Here is a 19,571-nt window from a genome sequence, read left to right as displayed (position 1 = left end):
GACACTTTAATTGACCTATGGCTAAGCCACACCCCCAATAACGATGAGCCTGACTTCAATGAATCTCTATTTGCATCTGCGCGCTGTTGTTTATGATAAACTCAATGAAGGTGCGGCACGCTTTAACAAAATTCTTGCACTGAATTGCACTGAAAACCTGTTTAAGCTACATAGATTGGCCATTATCATCTGCTCAACAGGCACAACTGTGATTGGTTGTAATGCTCAATGCTGCAATATAACACATAAAAAGTCACCCCATGCAACATGAACAGATCTAAATGTAATGCTGTCATTGACGCTTGTCTTCATTCAATTATTTCTAAAGCGGGACCTGTGGAAAATTTTGTTTTTTTCCCTGGATCATCGGAAACAACACACAAGTAATTCTGCTTAAAGATCTTGTGTCGCATCAGTCAGATTCTCCGCTACAGACAGACGCCGCCCGCCTCATAAGTCGTAAGTTTAGAGTGACATTGCTTTCAGCCAATAAAACAGAAAAATATACTGACATTTTCTGGTGTTGATTGGTTAGGACAGTCTAGCCCTTCCTCCAACCAGAGTCATTGAAAGTACAAGTATACTTGGTGCAAGTATACTATTCACCACAGATGAAAATGTCATCACAGAAATCTATTTTTAAGCTTATGCACTCTTAATAAAGAAAGGGGCAAGAAGGTACAAAAGTAATAAAGTGAGTGTTAGTCGATCGGATTACAAGTGGACGAGAGAGACACACAGGCCTGGATTGGCAATCGAGAGGACTGGGAGAATTCCCAGTGTTTAGGATGTATTTAGTTAATTTACTAATACATCAAGACTTATCTTTTTAACGTGTTGAAATACCACCATCTATTGGATATAATATAGAAGAGCAAAAGAAGTGTAAAACTGCTGTCATGACTACTCAAGTAAATTTCTCTGAGAACAAAATAAAACTTTACTCATAATGAATTTCAATATAAATAACATCACATGGATTTATTAAAGCATTTTAAAGATAATCAGTTTCTTTAATATCCTACACTCTACCTATTTAAAAACACATTTATATGTCAGATGGTGAAGAATAAAAAATCTTGCTAAAAAACAATATAAATGCTAATAGTTTCCATTACTAAATTCATCTTAGTTGTTTTTATTTTGGCAATATTCCAGTATGAATAAAAGTTTTCAACAAGTTTCTAAAAGGTGTTTGTTGGTTCCCACAGTAGAGACCATTGTAATTTTCATTGAAAAAAACAATGCACCATTACATCCATTAGACTATGATGATAAGTTTGTTAAGCAGGGACACATAATAATGTTCATTCATACAGTATATATATATATATATATATATATATATATATATATATATATATATATATATATATATATATATATGTGTGTTAGTTTGAACTTTGTGATTTACGCAGTGAATTAGTGAAGTCTGACATTATGGGGACGCGTCTTCATTTGCAGGCTAATGTTGCAGAGAGGATGGTCTTTCTGCCAGCCAAGACAGATGGAGGCTCGGCCATTGATTTTCAATGATTAGCATTAGGAAGCGTAGCTGCTCTTGATCACTGCCTGGCAACCATGAACGTGTCCATTGAGTTTTAATTAACGTAAAGTGAGATGCATTTCATTAACATTTAAAAATAGATGTCAGGAGGTAGTCGAGTCAGGAAAGAGCAGTTTAGATTATCTGCTGTTTTGTATTCAGTATGTCAGACGAAAGACTATTCCTACAGACATCTGTATTTAACTTTAATCGTTAGGCATAAGTCTTTTGAACAAATATACAATGAATTTAATATATTCAGAATGATGTGACCTTTTTCAAGGGTACCACAACCGCTTGGTAAATCATTTTTCTGTGTATTGTGTAGCTGAAGAATATGGGATGTCCACAGTTTTGTTATTTTAATAGTTTCCAGGCTTGGGAATCAACACTTATGGGAATCCTTAAAACAGGCACAAAAGGTATAGTAATACAGTAAATACATTTCAGACTAGTTCATGGTATTTATTACAGTATATTGCTGAGAGGCTCATTAAAGCAAATGACCTACTTTACAGTCGCACTAAAGGAGGAAAGCACTTGGAGCCTTAAAATAAATAGTAAAAGGCATACAGCAGTATCATATTATATCTACAGTACATACAGTATACTGTAGAGGAACCAATACTGGATGAAACATCTCAAGACATAATACTTTACGCAAACAGATTTAATCTTTTATTAGCCCTGTTATGTATAAGAGAGTAATTTTACATCATAAGAGCCATCCACCTATAATTGGAATAGAAAACAAGAGTTAATTCAGTACAAAATGAAGAAGTGATTTTAAAGGCTAACGATGGTAGTGTGACTCACGTCAAAGCGACCAATTGAAGCCGCGTTCTGGTTCGCCTGCATGATCTCTGTCAGCGCCCACATCTGCTGAATACTGGAGGAAACTGTCTCCGGGTCAGGAAGCCCCTGAAGCACAAACCCAAAATATTAGGCCTATTACAGTATATGGCCTATTGGATTACATCATACGTTTAACATCTATTTGTGTCTGAAACACAATTTTGGGAGGCGTGCGAGCACACAATTTAGTGTAAAGCTAGAATATAGTGTATACTTTAAACCATATAGATTACATACAAGATGCCTCATCAAGACGATCATATGTCATTTTTATTGTACAGAATGTCCACTGGAATAACATAGATAAACACAGGCTTTGTACTGTATGTGTAATATTGTTGCAGATTCAGTTTTGACCAGCAGATGGCAGTAAAGATCTGCTGTAGAAATTAATAAATGCTTTCATTCAGAGAGCTATCTTGACAATGAAAAAAGCCATACAAATAATTGAAACCTGATTTTTACCACCTTTGGAGACTGCATTCATTGCAAGAGGACAATAAAAAACTAGAAGTTAACACTGGCTTTAAGGGGGAAATATCATGAAAATCGGACTTTTCCATGTTTAAGTGCTATAATTGGGTCCCCAGTGTTTCTATCAACCTTGACAATGTGATAAAGATCAACACAGGTAAACCATTCTTTGCAAGCACGTGAACAAATAGCTGATTGAAATGTGCCTCCCCTTGTGATGTCAGAAGGGGATCCAATTATAATAATACCTTAATCTGCACTATCCAACCACAGCACTGCCATTTAGTGCAGAGAAAAAAAGAAAGAGAAATAATAATTGACAATGCAATTGAGTATACATTTTAACAAACCATCATTATGGTGATCAGTGTTTGCTTTAGCATCAGCTCATTTGCATTTTAAAGGGCACACCCAAAAACGGCACATTTCTGCACGCACCTACAAAGTGTCAATTTTAACACGATATTATAAGTTAGCTGTGAGCTAAAACTTCAAATATGTACTCTGGGAACACCAAAGACTTATTTGACATCTTAAAAAAGTCTTGTGAAATGTAGAAAATTTTAATTGTAAAAATTTGTGTAATTTGAAAACTTGAGACAAACCTGACTGTTACCTTACGATCTTAAATCCCTTTGAATGAAAGTTTTGTGCATTTTGGGCTTTAGTCTTGCAAAGAAACTTTATTTGTGGATACATAAATTATGAATTTTAAAGTTTTAAAAATAGTAAGACCAGATGTAAACTGTTCTTTAAACGTACAGTCAGTCCTGTTGTGGACTTTAAATCAGATATTTTTTTATTGGCTTGACAATTCATTAAAACATTTTACCCAGGGGTGGCACAGGTCCTGAAAAGTGAACCCAAAATATTTTGATCACCCTCTGGTGGTTGGATGATGTATAGGTTTTGATGTAAATGAATGGGACATGAGCCACATTATACTTTTTTTTTTCAACAATGGTTTCTGTTATTAAAGTTATTTTATCATGTTGATGTACATTTAAGTGTTTGTTTTTCTAATAAATTTGATTTAAGTTAGTTTTAAAATGGGTGTAATGAGGGAAATGGGCGGGGCCTTGATACCAAAGCTCCACCTAACTACTGCGCAGTCTCTGACTCCAAATAACATCATCGACATAATCATCATCATGTGAGTAAGCAATTTTGTCTTTATTTTTTTTACAATGGAAGATGCATCGTCCATCTTTTATAGTTTTACCGTGCCTTTTCCCCAATAAAATACCAAAGGTACATAGCAATTATTATGCTAAGTACACTCTTCTTTTTAGGTGCTAAGCATTTTAAATAAACAACACGACATTCATAAATAATGCTGAAGAGACGCCATCAAACAAGCATCTTATGTTCTAATGCAAATGACAGATAAATGAGAACTGGGTCATTATAACAATGCTCAGTGATTGAAAAAACAACAACCCACGAGTTTCATACATTTCCATAATTTTCATTTCAGTCTCCAACCTCAGAGCTGTATACATGCATAGAAACTACAGAGACACGTGTGTTGGTAAATAAAATGCATAGTATTAAATATTTATTGGATGATGGCCTAAATGTCATAAAAGTTGTAGGACATAAAAGGACAAAATACTTACTTTCAAATCAACAGGTGCCTCGACAGGTGTAAGAGTAGATAACCAGACAGGAACGTCCCGTTCAGAGTCCTGATAAGAAAAAATTAACATCCACTATTTATCTTTATAAAGATAAGGAATCAATCAAGTGATGCTGTAATGTTCACGGATAACATGGATACCATGGATCATGGATACCTCTTTATTACATGGATAAATGTTAATCTCTTCAATGCTAAAATGAAGCCATTCTGAAGAGGGCTGTCGTGAGATGAGTCGAACCGCCATCACATTATCAGGTACAGATGACATCTGAAATTACACATCAAAAGATGTCATGTAAAATCTGTTGAACCCAAAGATATTTGTTTCCAAATTTTAATGAATTATGTGAAGAGACAAACTGACAAACAAAGCGATAATTACACATAATTCGTCCGAAAATTACGTTTGTTGTGCTGTCATGGCGAATTTCTTATAAAAACTGCCACATTTGCAAAACAAAACTATGCCAAACACTTGGCTTTCTAAGTGTTGATGCTTGTGAAGTGTGTAAGCAAAACCCACATCAAAGTTTCGTTCTAGTTCAGCTGCCGGCGGTGATACCCGAGAGACCGTTTCTACTCATTCATGTCTCTGAGCTTGTCAGAGATCTGCTTGAAAATGATTATTCATCACAAATGATTATTCAGAGTCACAACCTTAGCAGAAATATAAATAAACTAATATATTATACAGTATAACAAACATTACAAGACACTGACTTTATATGCTGTATTTTAAAACCTAGTGAGCATAGGCAGCTGCCATCCTAAATCCTAACAAAAGTTTGTACTGTATGACTTATACGTGGCATTTTATTTTGGCATCAACTCGGCACGGCACACAAATAGTGCTCACAACAGCTGGATAAAGGAAAGTTTATTATAATGTGGCATAATGCTGCCCGGAGGCATATATCATAAACGATTACATGTGAGCTTTGGTGCAGTTAATTCTGAAATCGCTGATACTACAAAAATGCAAAGCAAATGTTGCAGCTCATTTAAATTATGATGCGGCAGTCTTTGCTCGTACAGGCAACACAAAAGAGATGAATAAAAGTGCTCATTGTAGCATTGCATAACCTTTCAAAGTCATTTATTTTCACAGAAAACTCATAAAAGTATATGCACATGTAATCTGGTATTGGCATAAAGCCAGCCAATCAGATTTAAGCTTGCAATTTTAGCCAGCTCTTGAGAGTGTGCAGTGTGTCATACTTAATGGCTTCATATGTATTGGGGCTGTCGCGATATTAGACTTTTGTTAAACTGTTATCATGCCTAAATAAATCCATGATAACAACTTAAGACATGATAACAACTTAACATTTTGAACCAACTTTTCACTTTATTGATTTTATAAAAAAATATGGTTAAAATGTATCTTAGTATTGTTTATTTTTTTGGCCAATTAACAATACTCAAAAGACAATTATTTTCGTCTGTACTGAAAAAACTGACATATTTTATATTTTTATATGAAGTATTCATGACTGAAACACTATAAAGTCAAAAGGCATGTTGATGACAATGTCTTTGATATTTTCTTGCTTCTTTAAAAAAAGACTTTTATTTTATTATTAACCCGGTTTCTTCTGACATTAAAAACATCTTACACAGATGGGGTGCGAGATCTGGGGTGAATTTTAATGATAATTTCATTTGATGACACTAAACATACATCATCCAATCACTTTGGGGTTCATGGGAGGACACAGGTCTAATATCTCTGTGTCTTTGAAATGGAGCTAAAAAGCAACAAGGGAGTCTGATCTCAATACATTAAAGCAGTTATTACAGACCAATCACAGATCAAAGACCGTGACATCAAATCCTTGGAGAGCAAGAAATGGGCCGAGTCACTGAGATGACAAACGGGATTTTTTTCTTTCGATTCGTCTAGGATGCCTGACAAAACCGTTAAAGAGTTTTTTTAAGAGAAAAATTGATGATATCCCACAGACACAACAAGAGCAGGAAATTATTTTAAAAGATCAACAACCTCTCATGTTTAGGGAACGATTTGTGTCTGCTTACAAAAAGTATGCAGTAATTATACCGCATCCTAAACGGTTATGAAAAGCATCGGTACATGACAAATTAGGCGGGTGTTCAACAAAAGACACGTTCTTGCATTCAAAGCACAATGAGACAATACCGAACACAGATGCATTTAAAATGAACATTTTTTAACTTGACGCAATTGCTTACGTTGCAAGATAGTATGGTAAAGACATCGGTGTTGCTTTGGTAATGTGAGAATGAATTACAATATACACTCACCTAAAGGATTATTAGGAACATCTGTTCAATTTCTCATTAATGCAATTGTGTAAGATATGGGGGATGTTTTCTTGTCACACTTTAGGCCCCTTAGTGCCAATTGGGCATCATTTAAATGCCACGGCCTACCTGAGCATTGTTTCTGACCATGTCCACTGATGGCTACTTCCAGCAGAATAATACACCATGTCACAAAGCTGGAATCATTTCAAATTGGTTTCTCCTTAACATGACAATGAGTTCACTGTACTAAAATAGCCCCCACAGTCACCAGATCTCAACCCAATAGAGTAGTTGGGAGAATGGGAGCTTCGTGCCCTGGATGTGCATCCCACAAATCTCCATCAACTGCAAGATGCTCTCCTATCAATATGGGCCAACATTTCTAAAGAATGCTTTCAGCACCTTGTTGAATCAATGCCACACAGAATTAAGGCAGTTTTGAAGGTGAAAGAGGGTCAAACACAGTATTAGTATGGTGTTCCTAATAATCCTTTAGGTGAGTGTACACGCTGTTATTATTCCACGTCATTCTGATGTTATTTCATAAAATTGTTGGTGATCATCCCTAGGCCGTCTGTTCAAATGCATTTTTGACTACCTCTAAGTGGACAAGCATGAGTCCCATTAACTTCCATCGTAGGAAAACAGAATACTATGGAAGTGAATGGGGCTCAAAACATTCCTCAAAAAATTGTTCATCAAAGCAAAGAAATTTAAACAGGTTTGTAACAACATAAGCACAAGTACATTTTTGGGTGAACTATCCCTTTAAACGATTTGCACCTCATTTCCACCCGTATTTAGCGTCGTCCCCTTGTGATCCGATCGACCGAAACGCATCTTTATACTAAACTGTACCTGAGAGAATAATTCAGAATTGTAATTTCCTTTAACTGAATGTCCTTCTCGTTCTTTCACGAGTGACCTTGGCCTACCTGCTGCCTGTAGATGGAGAAATAGTCATGCGATCCAGCCTCCGTGTGTGGGTTGTCCATGAGGGGGTGATTTTTCAGACAGGTGACCCATTTAGCACGACCTTCCTCCCTCCGCTGAACACGGACCGTCAGATACGCCGTGTAGTAGTTCTTAAAAGAGATTTCCTGAATCTAAACACAAGCACAGGGAAAATACCTGCGGGTTCAGCCAAAGGTGATCGAGTCATTGGGGCGAACAATGCCGAAAGTAAGAGCTTAGGTTACACACCCTTGTTCACACTGTTAGTTGGTAGTATTTTATATAAAGCTGCATATTATGAAAATAAATTACACTAAACTGAATTCAATACTTAAATAGAGAAGACCACCAATGACGATGCTTGCGCTCCAAAAAGCATCTTGTGTACTTAAATGCAATGAAATCTGACCTGTTGTAAACATGTCGTTTATTAGCTTATTTGATTTGCACCCTAAATACTTTTTATTTGAGGTCACCCTTTAAAAAAACTTTCAGATCTTCAATGTGCTCTCACATTTTTTGGACCACACGGTGCGTTAATCTCATTAGTTCAATAACTGAAAGCTTTATACGCATTGTTAGCGATACTCACATTAACAGGTTCTGAGAGGATGATGTCGGTTATATAGACGCCAGGGCGTGATAAATCAGACACAGCGTCTCCGATCTGCAAAGGGACCGGTGACTTTATAGTGCAGTTAACCGGTTCAACACTCATAATGGACCTGTGATACAAAAAGCATTTGAACTGTAAAATACATTAAAATTCAGCCAACAGCTAATGGGGTAAAATATCAGGGCTGGTGTCCAAACGGATGTACTGTAGGTTTAAATAATGGCCGGAGATGCCATTGGCCCAAAATGAGTTCATCCATTTTATGCTTCATGGTTTAGTTAGTCATATTTTCTAAACATTTACAATATGACCCAAATATAAGAATACTTTTCTACAGAGGTCGACCGATAGTGGATTTTACTCATACAGATAACCAAGTTGGTCCCTAGTTTGCCGATAACCGATTAATCGACCGATAGTTTTTAAAATGGATACTGGATAAAACAAACAAACATAACACTTAAAGTGAAACAGTGCTGAAATGTATTACAAAAGTACAGTAATACAACAACAGTACTGAACCATGAAAATATGCTAAATCAAATAAATATATAATTAAAAATATATAAATAATAATAAGTATCTATCACTGGTAAAATTCAAATTATATATGTGTAGTCTTGTACTTTATTTGTTTCTGTTTCAACATTTAATGATTATCCAATCAGAATAACAAAAGATGTATTGCAGTGATGATTACAAAGAACTGAAATCAGATTTTGATTTGTTGGATAAGTTAATGCAGCCGACAGCTGTATATAGTTTGGCGTCTCTCGTTATTAACTTAAAATATGGATAAATGTAACCAACTAGAAATAAACTAATGCAATCGATGGTAATAATCATGCATTAAACATTTGGTTTGGATTTATCTGCGTGTATTTTAGTTTGAGGTACTGTACTATTATTAGCGTCCTGTCAGCCTTGACGACAAACTTCGGTTCTTGCTGTGGTTTCTCTGCTAATGCAGGATCTAGTCAGCAAATTAATTCCTTTATAACGATATGAAGCAATGGACACACTCGGAAAAACTAGCGGCATGGATTTTTTTTAGAGGTGTATAATACTTAAGTATTTTAGTTACATTTTCCAAGCATCTGCACTGTAAAAAATACTTTGCTGCCTTAAAATTTTTTGTTGAATCAACTCGGATTTACAAGTCAATTCAACTTACTATTATTTATCTTGACTAGAGATGAGTTGTTATAACTACAGGTGAGTTGTTATAACTTATAAAATTAATTTGACTTTTTTCAACTATATTTATAAGTTCTGACAACTCATCTGTGTTGACATGACTTGTAAATCTGAGTTGATTCAACAAAAAATTTTAAGGCAGCAAAGAATTTTTTACAGTGTGTGCTTTATCAGAGTGTTTGTCTTGGGAAAAAAATTTCCTTTTCTTTACTAAAAATGTTCACTACATTTTAAAGCATAGAATCCTACTGTGTATTCATTATATATTGCATATTAAGACTGATTTAATGCCTATTACATAAAAAATGTGTACTTTTTCTTTCTTGAGTAAAAGTATGAAAAAAATTTACTTAAGTAAAAATACAAAAAAATGACTAGATGATTAATGTACTTAAATATTAAATATAAACCAAAAACTTGAAATTATGAAATGTAGTGGAGTTAAAATTATGATAATGTGTTTTGGAATGTATGTTTTCCAAAGAAAAACACTGATAAAATACAAATTATTGAAAATTTACTTTTATGTAGAAAGAAAAAATACTCTGGGATTTTTTGCACATTGCATTTACTAATAAACTATCGGCGCCAATTAATCGATCTACCTACATAATACACATGTCAGGTGTTTTTAATGTCCACATGTAGTCTTGACATGACTGATGAAGGGTCAAAAACAAGCAGATGATGATGTATGGCACATTAATTAAAAGAGCCTGGCAAAGACCTTAATAACGTTTAATACATTTTGTAATCATCTTTATTTATTGATTGATTTATTTTAAATGTATTTATTGTTAGATTTTTATAATGCATATTATGCAATATAATAATTAATAAATGTTTCATTATATGTTTTACCTTGAAAGAGGCAGACACAAAAAAATGAAAGATTCAAAATAAACGTGTGTCTTTATCGCCAATTTTTCTATAAAAGTGTGTACATTTTGTTGCAGCCCTGTTTGTATAATGTTTTTGATTTGTTTATTTGTAACTCACATAAAGGATTAGTGTAGTATTCCTTTGTATTTAATATGGTAGACTGTAACACAGCGTCTTTTAATCTTGCCATAAACTGTTGCACTGATTTTATAGGGCAAGATTAAAAAACGCTTAGAAAGTGTACTACAGTAACTAGTACTACAATAGATCAATTAATTACGATAACAAAGTGTACTCATTACTATAATATACTCTAGTATATTGCAATTTACTACAGTACTAAAGTATACTACATTATTATATTTTTTTACAGATTATGTCAACACTTTACAATAAGGTTTTATTTGTTAACATTAGATAATGCATGAGCTATCATGAATGAACTAACTATAAACAATACTCTTAACTTACATCATTTACTAATCTTCATGTTAATTTCAACATTTACTTGCTCAATGAACTAACAAACAAAGATTAATAAATGGTAAATAACTATATTGCTAATGCTTTTATGCAACCTTATTTTAAAGTGTTTCTAAAAAGATTTATACATGCACTACAAAGGATGTAAACAAATACACATCTTTCTATACAAAATATTTGGTAAAAATATTTTTCAAACAACAAATCATTATATAAATCCCTATCAGACAGCACAATGAGCGCACAAACAATAACAACACATCTATTATGCGGACCAATGCTGTCTATGTAGGTTGCTTACTAGCATTTGAAACACAGTCAAGTCAGTGTGCATCGCTGCAGTAGGCTACTTACTATATTCATTCAAGTGTGCATCACTGCAGTAGGCTACTTACTATTCATTCAAGTGTGCATCACTGCATACTTACTATATTCAGCTCCGTGTCGCGCTGCAGTCTGGGGTAAATTTAACGTGAGATGTGCCCTTAATAGGCGCTAAAGCTTTTACAGCAGCAGTGTCATCTCAGTTATCTGCTGAAGAATGTAAAGACTCTTCTTCAGGCTTTATTATCGCGTGTCATGTTGATAGTTACTGTCCTGCATCTCACTTCCGGTCTCCGTGTGACGTCTTTGTCTTAAAGGGGCAGCGTCACTTACAGCTGCTAACGCTGCATCACAGTGTACATACATTACATGTTTATAAAACTAACATATGCCGAAGAAGAAACTTTCGTTTTGAATAATAATAATATAATAATAATAACAATAATAATAATAATAATACATAGTAATAGTAATAACAATAACAATAGGGAATGTGGAGTTGACGTCACGCCGTGTGGCATTATGAGTAATCCGCCATATTTGCAGGATCGCCTCCTATCCCGCTGTATTTGAGTTAGTGTGTTGGAGGTTGTTTTTGTATTTTCTGTCGAGATTTTAATAAACTTCGATATGTTTGGTCAGTACTGCTCGATCAAGAACTGCCACAGCAGGTCACACGATCGTTCAGGGAGGAAACTGAACAACGGAATACGTTTTTTCAGCTTTTATTTGGGGGAAGCCGGTGGAGGAGCTGACTAAAAGACGCCGGATCGCGTGGTTTACCTGCCGCAATCAGAAGAAAAACTTTTACTTTTCAAAAAAAATCCCTGCATCAGTGAGAGTGTGTTTGCTGCATTTTCAGTCATTCAGTTATTTGTGATTAATAAAAGCAGAACCACTTAAATTGTCTTGTTTTTATGCTAACACTGTCAAACTAACGTGTAAATGTAAATTATGTAACTTAATTTATTCATTTCTGATTAACCTCACCACATGAGTTATAAAAATAAATCTTTAGACAAATTTGACGATTATAACAAATATTTTTTATTAAATGCAACTGCTCAAACCCACTGCTTGTGACTCTTTAAAATGACATAACGTTAGCTAAATATTTAGCATTTTGTTTGTTTTAATAACTTGGCCAAGAACAGAAGTGCCATCTTATGAACATGTGTTGATTCATTGCACAGAATACAACGGATATTTTTGAATCATTAAGATACTTAGGTATTAATACATTGTAAGTAAATGGCATATTTCTTTTAGCTGGTTTGCCAACCGTCATAAGACTCCGAAAGAAGAATGTCATCTTACTATGAGCTTGAAGGGATTTATAGCTCTTAAACTCCTGCAAAGTGTATGCACTCAATCCAAAAACAAGGTAATAATAACAGATATGTGAGCGGAGGTAGTGCGTCTGGATCCGTAATCCAGTCATGGGCTGCTAAATCCTATGGATCTGTTGTATATTTGTCCAAATAAAGTTTTTTGGCAGTAGCACTTAGTTTCTCCCGATAGGGTCCCTTCTCTTTTTCTTTTAGACTCCTCAATTTCTTCGGTTCTTCTTCAAGTTTACCTAGTTTTAGCTTAACACACCCACAATTAAATGGCTTAGCGGTCGGCGGTGCCTCTAAACATGGCGCCCACGTCCCATAATGCAACACTGCGGGGACGTACATTAACATTCCCTATAACAACAACAACAAAACAATAATAACAACAACATCAATAACAATATTATTATTCTTTTTATTATTATTCGTATTATTATTATTATAACAACAACAACAACAACAACAATATTATTATTATTATTATTATTATTATTATTATTATAAACACTAAACAAGTTTTACATTTAGCAGATGCTAACAACAACACAAGGGTGTTTTAAAATATTTTTAGAGACAATACCTTTTAGGAGAGAAAATAGGTTTTAAAAATTTTACATAATGTAAAATGTATATAGGTAAATAAATAAAACAGGAGGTTTTATTATTACAGCGCTTGCTAAGGATATTTTTATACAGGGACCAGAATTCATGCATGCTAAGCACCAGTTTTATTATTTTTAGAAAATGTTTTCATGTTGTTTTATGTCAGACTTTATCAGATCAATGTGTATTAAAACATGCCATAAGTTTATTTTACTTGCTTTCACAGACAGAGGGCAGAAACGCACTTTGGCTAATGCATGGCAGCGTTATGCTAATGCATGTGCCGAGTTTGTCCTATGCCAATATAATTGGCTTTTACCACTTATATGAAATGCATTTCGGTTCTGCGTGTCTGCTGTTTGGCATGCATGACATAGCAGACTCTTTCTGTCAAAGCCTTGATAATTAAAGATGTATAATTATTCATGAGATCCATGCTAAGACCATTGTTGATCTAGTATCAGGATGAAAAGAAAGAAGTTACAGTGTTCCTATGGTATAGGGTTTATGATGAGGTCTGTAACTTAATGCACATTTGTTATTAGTTGTATTGTTATAGTTAAATCATCTACATATTTAAATAACGTTCGTGTGCAATCCCAGACATTTATTTCTAATACTGTTAATTCATGTACTGTATCATCCTACTAATAATGGTTATTTTAAACCGTATTCAATGTTTTTCATTTGAATGCAATAATGCATGCAAGCTAAACCAAATTTGTAACGACTGCACTTCAATTTATACTTATCACTTTCTTTAGAGAAAATGTTATTATGTGTTAGTGTATGCAGTGTGCACTGGACGCCACACACTGGCACGCATCCAGGATCCCCATTGTACAGAAATGAGTGACAATTTCAAAAGCCAGCTTTTCCAAGGTTCACTTTGGGAAATGGAATAACAATGCACTCCCACTCGGGCCAAGATGGGCCCATTGAAGCATCTAGTATTTAGACCCGGGGATTTTTTATCTGAGCTGTACACAATCACGTTCTCAGCTCTTAAGGACTCTGCTAAGCATAACTGCCGGTTTACGAAGGTAGTCCGGCGCTCCAACAAAGGCAGAAAATTACACACCCCCTCTGAGACGTGCTACATGGTTTAGCTCTGGCTAAAAGGCAAAGGAGAAAAATATTTTCAAGGACAGACTATAGGAAATGAATTTGACTCGGATTCATCAGTGTTGTTTCCAAATGAACCTCTGAACACCTTTAACACATTTTAATACATAATACCGTCTGATTAACTTTTGTTAAGAAGGTACAGTGAGTCATAAGGTTGAATACATCCAGACCAGCTTAAACGTTACTAACATTTGCATTAACAGACATTATATATTTAAAGCAACTTATCGGCCATTGTTAAATGTGCGTTCACACGCGGAAGATGCAGCAAAAACGCGCTACACGTGCGTAGTTGGACGCTTGAACATTTTGAGTTTACTCGCTTCATTCGAGACAAATAAATTCGTAAATTCGTGTCATAGCTCAAATTGAGTAAACTTATCAGAATTTTCAACCACTCGTATACTTTTTTCCAACAAAGATCATTTTAATTTGGAAAAGAGGGAGAAAAAATGACAGAATAACACGGCGGATATTAGATTTTGCGTAAAATGAAGAATTTACTTTTTAATACTGACCTGATACAGGACTGATTTTGGCGGTAACACTTTTTTAAATGGCGTTTATCGTGTTTTGGAACCAAATTCTATATAAAAAATAGCGGAGTTTATACCACACCTATCACAATAAAGATAAAGAAACTATTTTTTGCCAACTGATGAATGATAAACCATAGACTGCCAATCAAATTTATTCGAATTTAAAGTGCTCGCATATTTGAAATAAGAAACGACACCATGAAGATGCGCATCACTGTTGTCCGTCACATAAAATGGTGATGTGGACGCCAAGTTATCGTTAACGTTACCGTTAAGATGCGAATGGCTCTGTACAATGCATTTAAACTATATGTTTTTATCAATATATGTGTTCCCTTGGAATTGAACCCCTGAACTTTTGGTGTGATGCTTTAAATTTTAACTATAATAAATCACTGTAGCTACATACTGTAGTAAATAATAAACAAAATTTTCTTTAGCGACCAATTAACCAATGAGAATTTGAGAGCGGTGGGATTACCCAAAGCGCAATCCACCAATCCAAAACTTAAATCTTTCCGTATAAATATGTGTAGATATTCTTCATCTGATCTGTATCTGCAAAAATATTTCCAATAAGGGCACGAACATAAGCAAAACACAAGCCTGCAGAGATTTTATTCACATAGGCGATTTTTGATTTTCTTCAAATCCCATTTTAAGGGAATAGTATGGGCTTAATGAATAATAGATGCTTTTTGTCTAGCACACTTCCAGTATGTAGGTCATTTATGATTTTGTGCCTGAAAGTGCAGCTAAAAGATTACAGGCCCTTTGGCTTGAATGTCATTTCCTTCTGTGTATTTGTGTGGGAATTTTGGAAGAATTCTATCTCCCTCGTCGAGGAAACGGTTTTGTATCAAGGCGATATTGAAAAGGGAGATAATGTCTGTTCCAGATGCTATTATCAAGAGATCCATTAACTGTATTTCTGTGTGAAGAATGGCGACAAATTGTGCATGTGTTCATCCTGCGTGCATTGTAAATGGGGTCTGCGATGGGGGGAAAATCGCTCCTAAGTGCCTCGCAGTTTTCAGCCAGCACTACCGCCAGTCTGATTGAAGTATTGTGAAACATTTTGACAAAAAGGAAATGAGCGTCTTCATTGCTTTTATTATTTTCCTATCGTATTTGAACGTCTCTGTACTGTTTAAAGAGGTTGGTTAAGAGTAAATCACCCCAAATGCACAAGCCGTTGATCGGCAGATGTCAAATAGATGGTTGGCTGGAACAGCAGTTATCAATAAAATCCAAACAAAAAAAATCATATGAGGTTGTGTATCTCTCTCTGTCACTCATTCTTATCATTCTGAGCCAAAGGTTTTTATGAGTAATGACGAGAACCTGGCAGTCAGTTATTGAACCTCCTGCACACATCACCTTAAGGAGGATATCCCACAAGGCATTGCAGGACCACTTCAAGTTCATACGAGTTGAATTTTTCGTATGTTGTCATGGTGACAGGAGGATCTGGTGCATCGTCACCTGCCCGAGGGAGATATGCTCTCCAGTGTTGGATTGAAGGTCAAATGTGAGGATACAGGACAAGGAAAGGTTCACTGGTTTTCAAAGCATCAGTTAAACTGTGCGGCTGGTTGAGGGATGGGGCGACTTGATGACCCCTGAGCTTGTACTTGATGACCCAAAGAGACCTTATGTTACTGATGTCCCGCACCAGCTGCCCCGTCTAATCCATTTTGGCAGATTTTCTGGCCTCGTTCAGTTTGGCCCGGACCGCTTCTGTTTCCTGAACTGTAAGCCAAGCGCTTGTTCCTCTGAGTCTCTGGAGATCCAGGACTCGGTTTCTTAGGGAGAGTGAAATATAGGAGTTGACAGTGTCTGTAAATCAATCCATGTTGGAGGACATATCTCTAGAGACGCGGTAATGTGAATGCGGTTTTGCTTAGCACCTGTTGCCTTGGCTGTCCATCGCTGGCGGAGGATTTTGGAAAGCTTGTTCGGCTTTAACCTTTTGTTGTGGTTTGAGGTCACTATGATTCTAAACTCTTACTGACTTATTTGTGTAAAGTGCGTGTTTAATCTTCACATTGCAATTTAGCGATGGGGTAATCTGAAGTGTAAATATATATAAAAATAACTAAATGTCTGAATAATTTGCACATTGAATATGTGCATGGGTCGTATTTGTGTTAAATCTTAGCAGCTGTCTTAGCTTTGCACTTTGGCAATGTGTATATTTCCTGCTGGTATGCTTGAGGAAAATCCCAGAACATTTGTTACATTATTTTTAATTTAGCAGATGTTTCTCATCCAAAGCGATTTAAGTATATATTTTTTTACAGGGACAGTACAAGTGCTAAAGTGATGTTGAATGAGATTGCAATAGTTACATTCTGATCAATAACGCTATTTTTTATAAGTAACAAACCCTAAAGATTGATACAATGGCTTGCAGTGAGTAGCCAAGCAATGTTTTTATCAAGTAATGCTATATGAAAAAGAAACAGTTTGACCTTGAAAAGAGCACAATCTCTGCTCCAAACAGTGAGCTCCATGTGTAGGCATCATACAGTAAATGTGCTTGTTCCTGATTCAAATCAATATGATCCTAGCTCATAAGATAACCCGCTTTAGGCAGATTACAGGGCAGCACCTCATATATCTTAATGGAGAAGACAATCCCAGAATGCATTGCTTTAGTAGACACTTTCTAATGCAGGCAACGAGGAACCAACTCACAGTTACTTGGTAAATTTGTCAAGTTTTTTAAAGGTACACCTACAGTATCTGGGTGTTAATTTTTCTCACTTTGATTATGTGTGATGAGCCTACTAATACCACAGATACCTCTCGGTTGCTAATTTTAATGTGGGAGTTGAGGACATTTTTTAGATATTCTTTATCTAAGGAGGCTCATGGGAACAGTGGTGGGAAAGGACGGCTTTGATGTTGTCAGTCACCGCTGAAAACATTTCCCACGGGAGAAGTTGTGTGGAATTACAACAACTTTGAGCTCCATTTTTGCTAATTCTTTAAGGTGTTAAACATAATTTTTCACACTTCTCGATATAGCCGTATGTGAAGGCAATCAGTGTTAATTTATGAGAAAAGATTACATTATATAGAATATTGTTATTGGGTTGCATATTTACAGACATTTATGCATCTGGCAGATGTTTCATGTCCTTTGAGATGCTAATGCAATACTGCAGGAACTTAAGTACACCTTATGTATTTTTAACCCATGTTTGGGTCAAATAGCAACAAAACCAACTGTTGGGCTAAATTAACCTTGAAAATGTCAATATTTGACCCAACCATGGACAGCCCAATATCCAGCATGGGTCAATTGTGACCCTGTCTGTGAAAACTGAGCCAAGCTCATTTCATTGAGATTTGTCCATCATAATGTAAAGGACATTCTGCGAAAATATAATTGATATATTTAAATAAATATATATTGAAATGTTTAAAATTGACTGAGTTAAGGTGATGTCAGAGATTGAATTTAGGCTGTTTTTAACATGCAGGGTCACAATTACTAACCCAGTGGTTGGGTATGTCCCTTATTGACCCAAACATGGGTTAAAAAATAACTTATTTTTAGAGTGCACATTATATAAATATGCCACCATGTTATATTTACCAATGGTAGACTTAGCACTAAATTTAAGAGTCTGGACTTTAGAGAAATTATTTCAAAATCAATATTGGAGTTTGCATTGCTCCCTGTGCCAGCGTTGGTTTACTCCGAGTTCCTCCCACAGGCTAAAAACATCCAAGTTAGGTGAAATGGAGATTAATTAACCTAATTGTCCCTCCCCCCAACCTGTGTATGGATTAACTAGTGTGGATCAACTTGTGTATGGATTAATTAGTTTTAATCAATCCATTGTAATCAACTGAATGTAAAATGTATGACGATCGGCGCTGACATGTTACGCAAAAACGCCTGTGCATGCGCAGAAGGAATCGTCCGTGGAGCCCAGAAGCGGAGCCACAGTATCAAACTTATGCCCAAACGCTTGCATGCCCAATTCCACCACACCCTTTGTCTGGCTTGCTAAAATAAGGTAAGTTAAATGCAACTCATTTTGTTAGCGTGAAATAACCATAGACTAAAAAATATGGACGTAGTGTCCGTGATGTCATCCATAGGTTTGTGAAGAGCTTTTTTGAAGCCAATAATAGGTGGTGCCATCTTGGCCCGCGTGTCACCCCGCATCACTCGCGGATAACCGAAAATGTGTAAAGAGGCGGGACGTGGGTGAAGCTGAGGTGGCTGGTTGCTGAAACCACATCCGCCTACCTCGACTCTAGTGACAGCCGTGGCAGTTTACCCGTCACTCAAGTGGCCACGCCCTTAATTATGCAGAACTTTAAGGATTAATATAATTTAAACGGATGAGTTACAAAAAAATTATAATATTCACCCCCTCACAGTTGTCATGAAGGGCAAAATAGCTATATAGACCAAAAACACTTTTTGTACCAGGCTTTAAACATATATTTTTTACTGTATAGTTGGGTATTTTAATATGGTGGTCTATGGAAATTGACTCCCTTTTGGAGCCTTTAGTGGCCAGTCGATGAATTGCAGTTTAAAGGAACAGAATGTAAGAAATTTATATCAATGAATCATAAAATGGCCCTTATTTGTCACTAGACATTAAGAAATAATTTTCATTCCAAATACTAATATCACTGACAACAGTGGTCTGGCCAGGATATTGTCATTTAAAAA

General features: G+C 35.6%; 1 protein-coding gene across 1 annotated transcript; it reads right to left on the bottom strand.

Moving 5' to 3' along the window:
* Positions 1-1,893: 1,893 nt before the first annotated feature.
* Positions 1,894-11,549, bottom strand: nicn1 (nicolin 1). The gene is made up of 7 exons (XM_065259909.1): positions 11,364-11,549; positions 8,350-8,482; positions 7,739-7,909; positions 4,672-4,785; positions 4,495-4,563; positions 2,363-2,467; positions 1,894-2,278 (listed from the first exon to the last, which is right to left on the bottom strand). Exons 2-7 carry the CDS (start codon positions 8,473-8,475, stop codon positions 2,237-2,239), a joined length of 627 nt encoding a protein of 208 aa, XP_065115981.1. The 5' UTR covers positions 8,476-8,482; positions 11,364-11,549; the 3' UTR covers positions 1,894-2,236.
* Between the last annotated feature and the right edge of the window lie 8,022 nt (positions 11,550-19,571).

The sequence above is a fragment of the Paramisgurnus dabryanus genome, chromosome 24 (genome assembly GCF_030506205.2).
Source record: "Paramisgurnus dabryanus chromosome 24, PD_genome_1.1, whole genome shotgun sequence".
NCBI lineage: Eukaryota > Metazoa > Chordata > Actinopteri > Cypriniformes > Cobitidae > Paramisgurnus > Paramisgurnus dabryanus.
The sequence above is the reverse complement of the archived record's forward strand: the minus strand, read 5'-3'. Positions and strand labels throughout refer to the sequence as shown.

Coding starts and splice junctions, on each gene's coding strand:
- nicn1 (XM_065259909.1), bottom strand. CDS start 8,475: ATGAGTGTTGAACCGGTTAACTGCACTATAAAGTCACCGGTCCCTTTG. Junction 7,910..8,349: donor TCCTCTCAGAACCTGTTAAT/GTGAGTATCGCT, acceptor GCTTGTGTTTAG/ATTCAGGAAATCTCTTTTAA. Junction 4,564..4,671: donor TTTATCCATGTAATAAAGAG/GTATCCATGATC, acceptor TTTTCTTATCAG/GACTCTGAACGGGACGTTCC.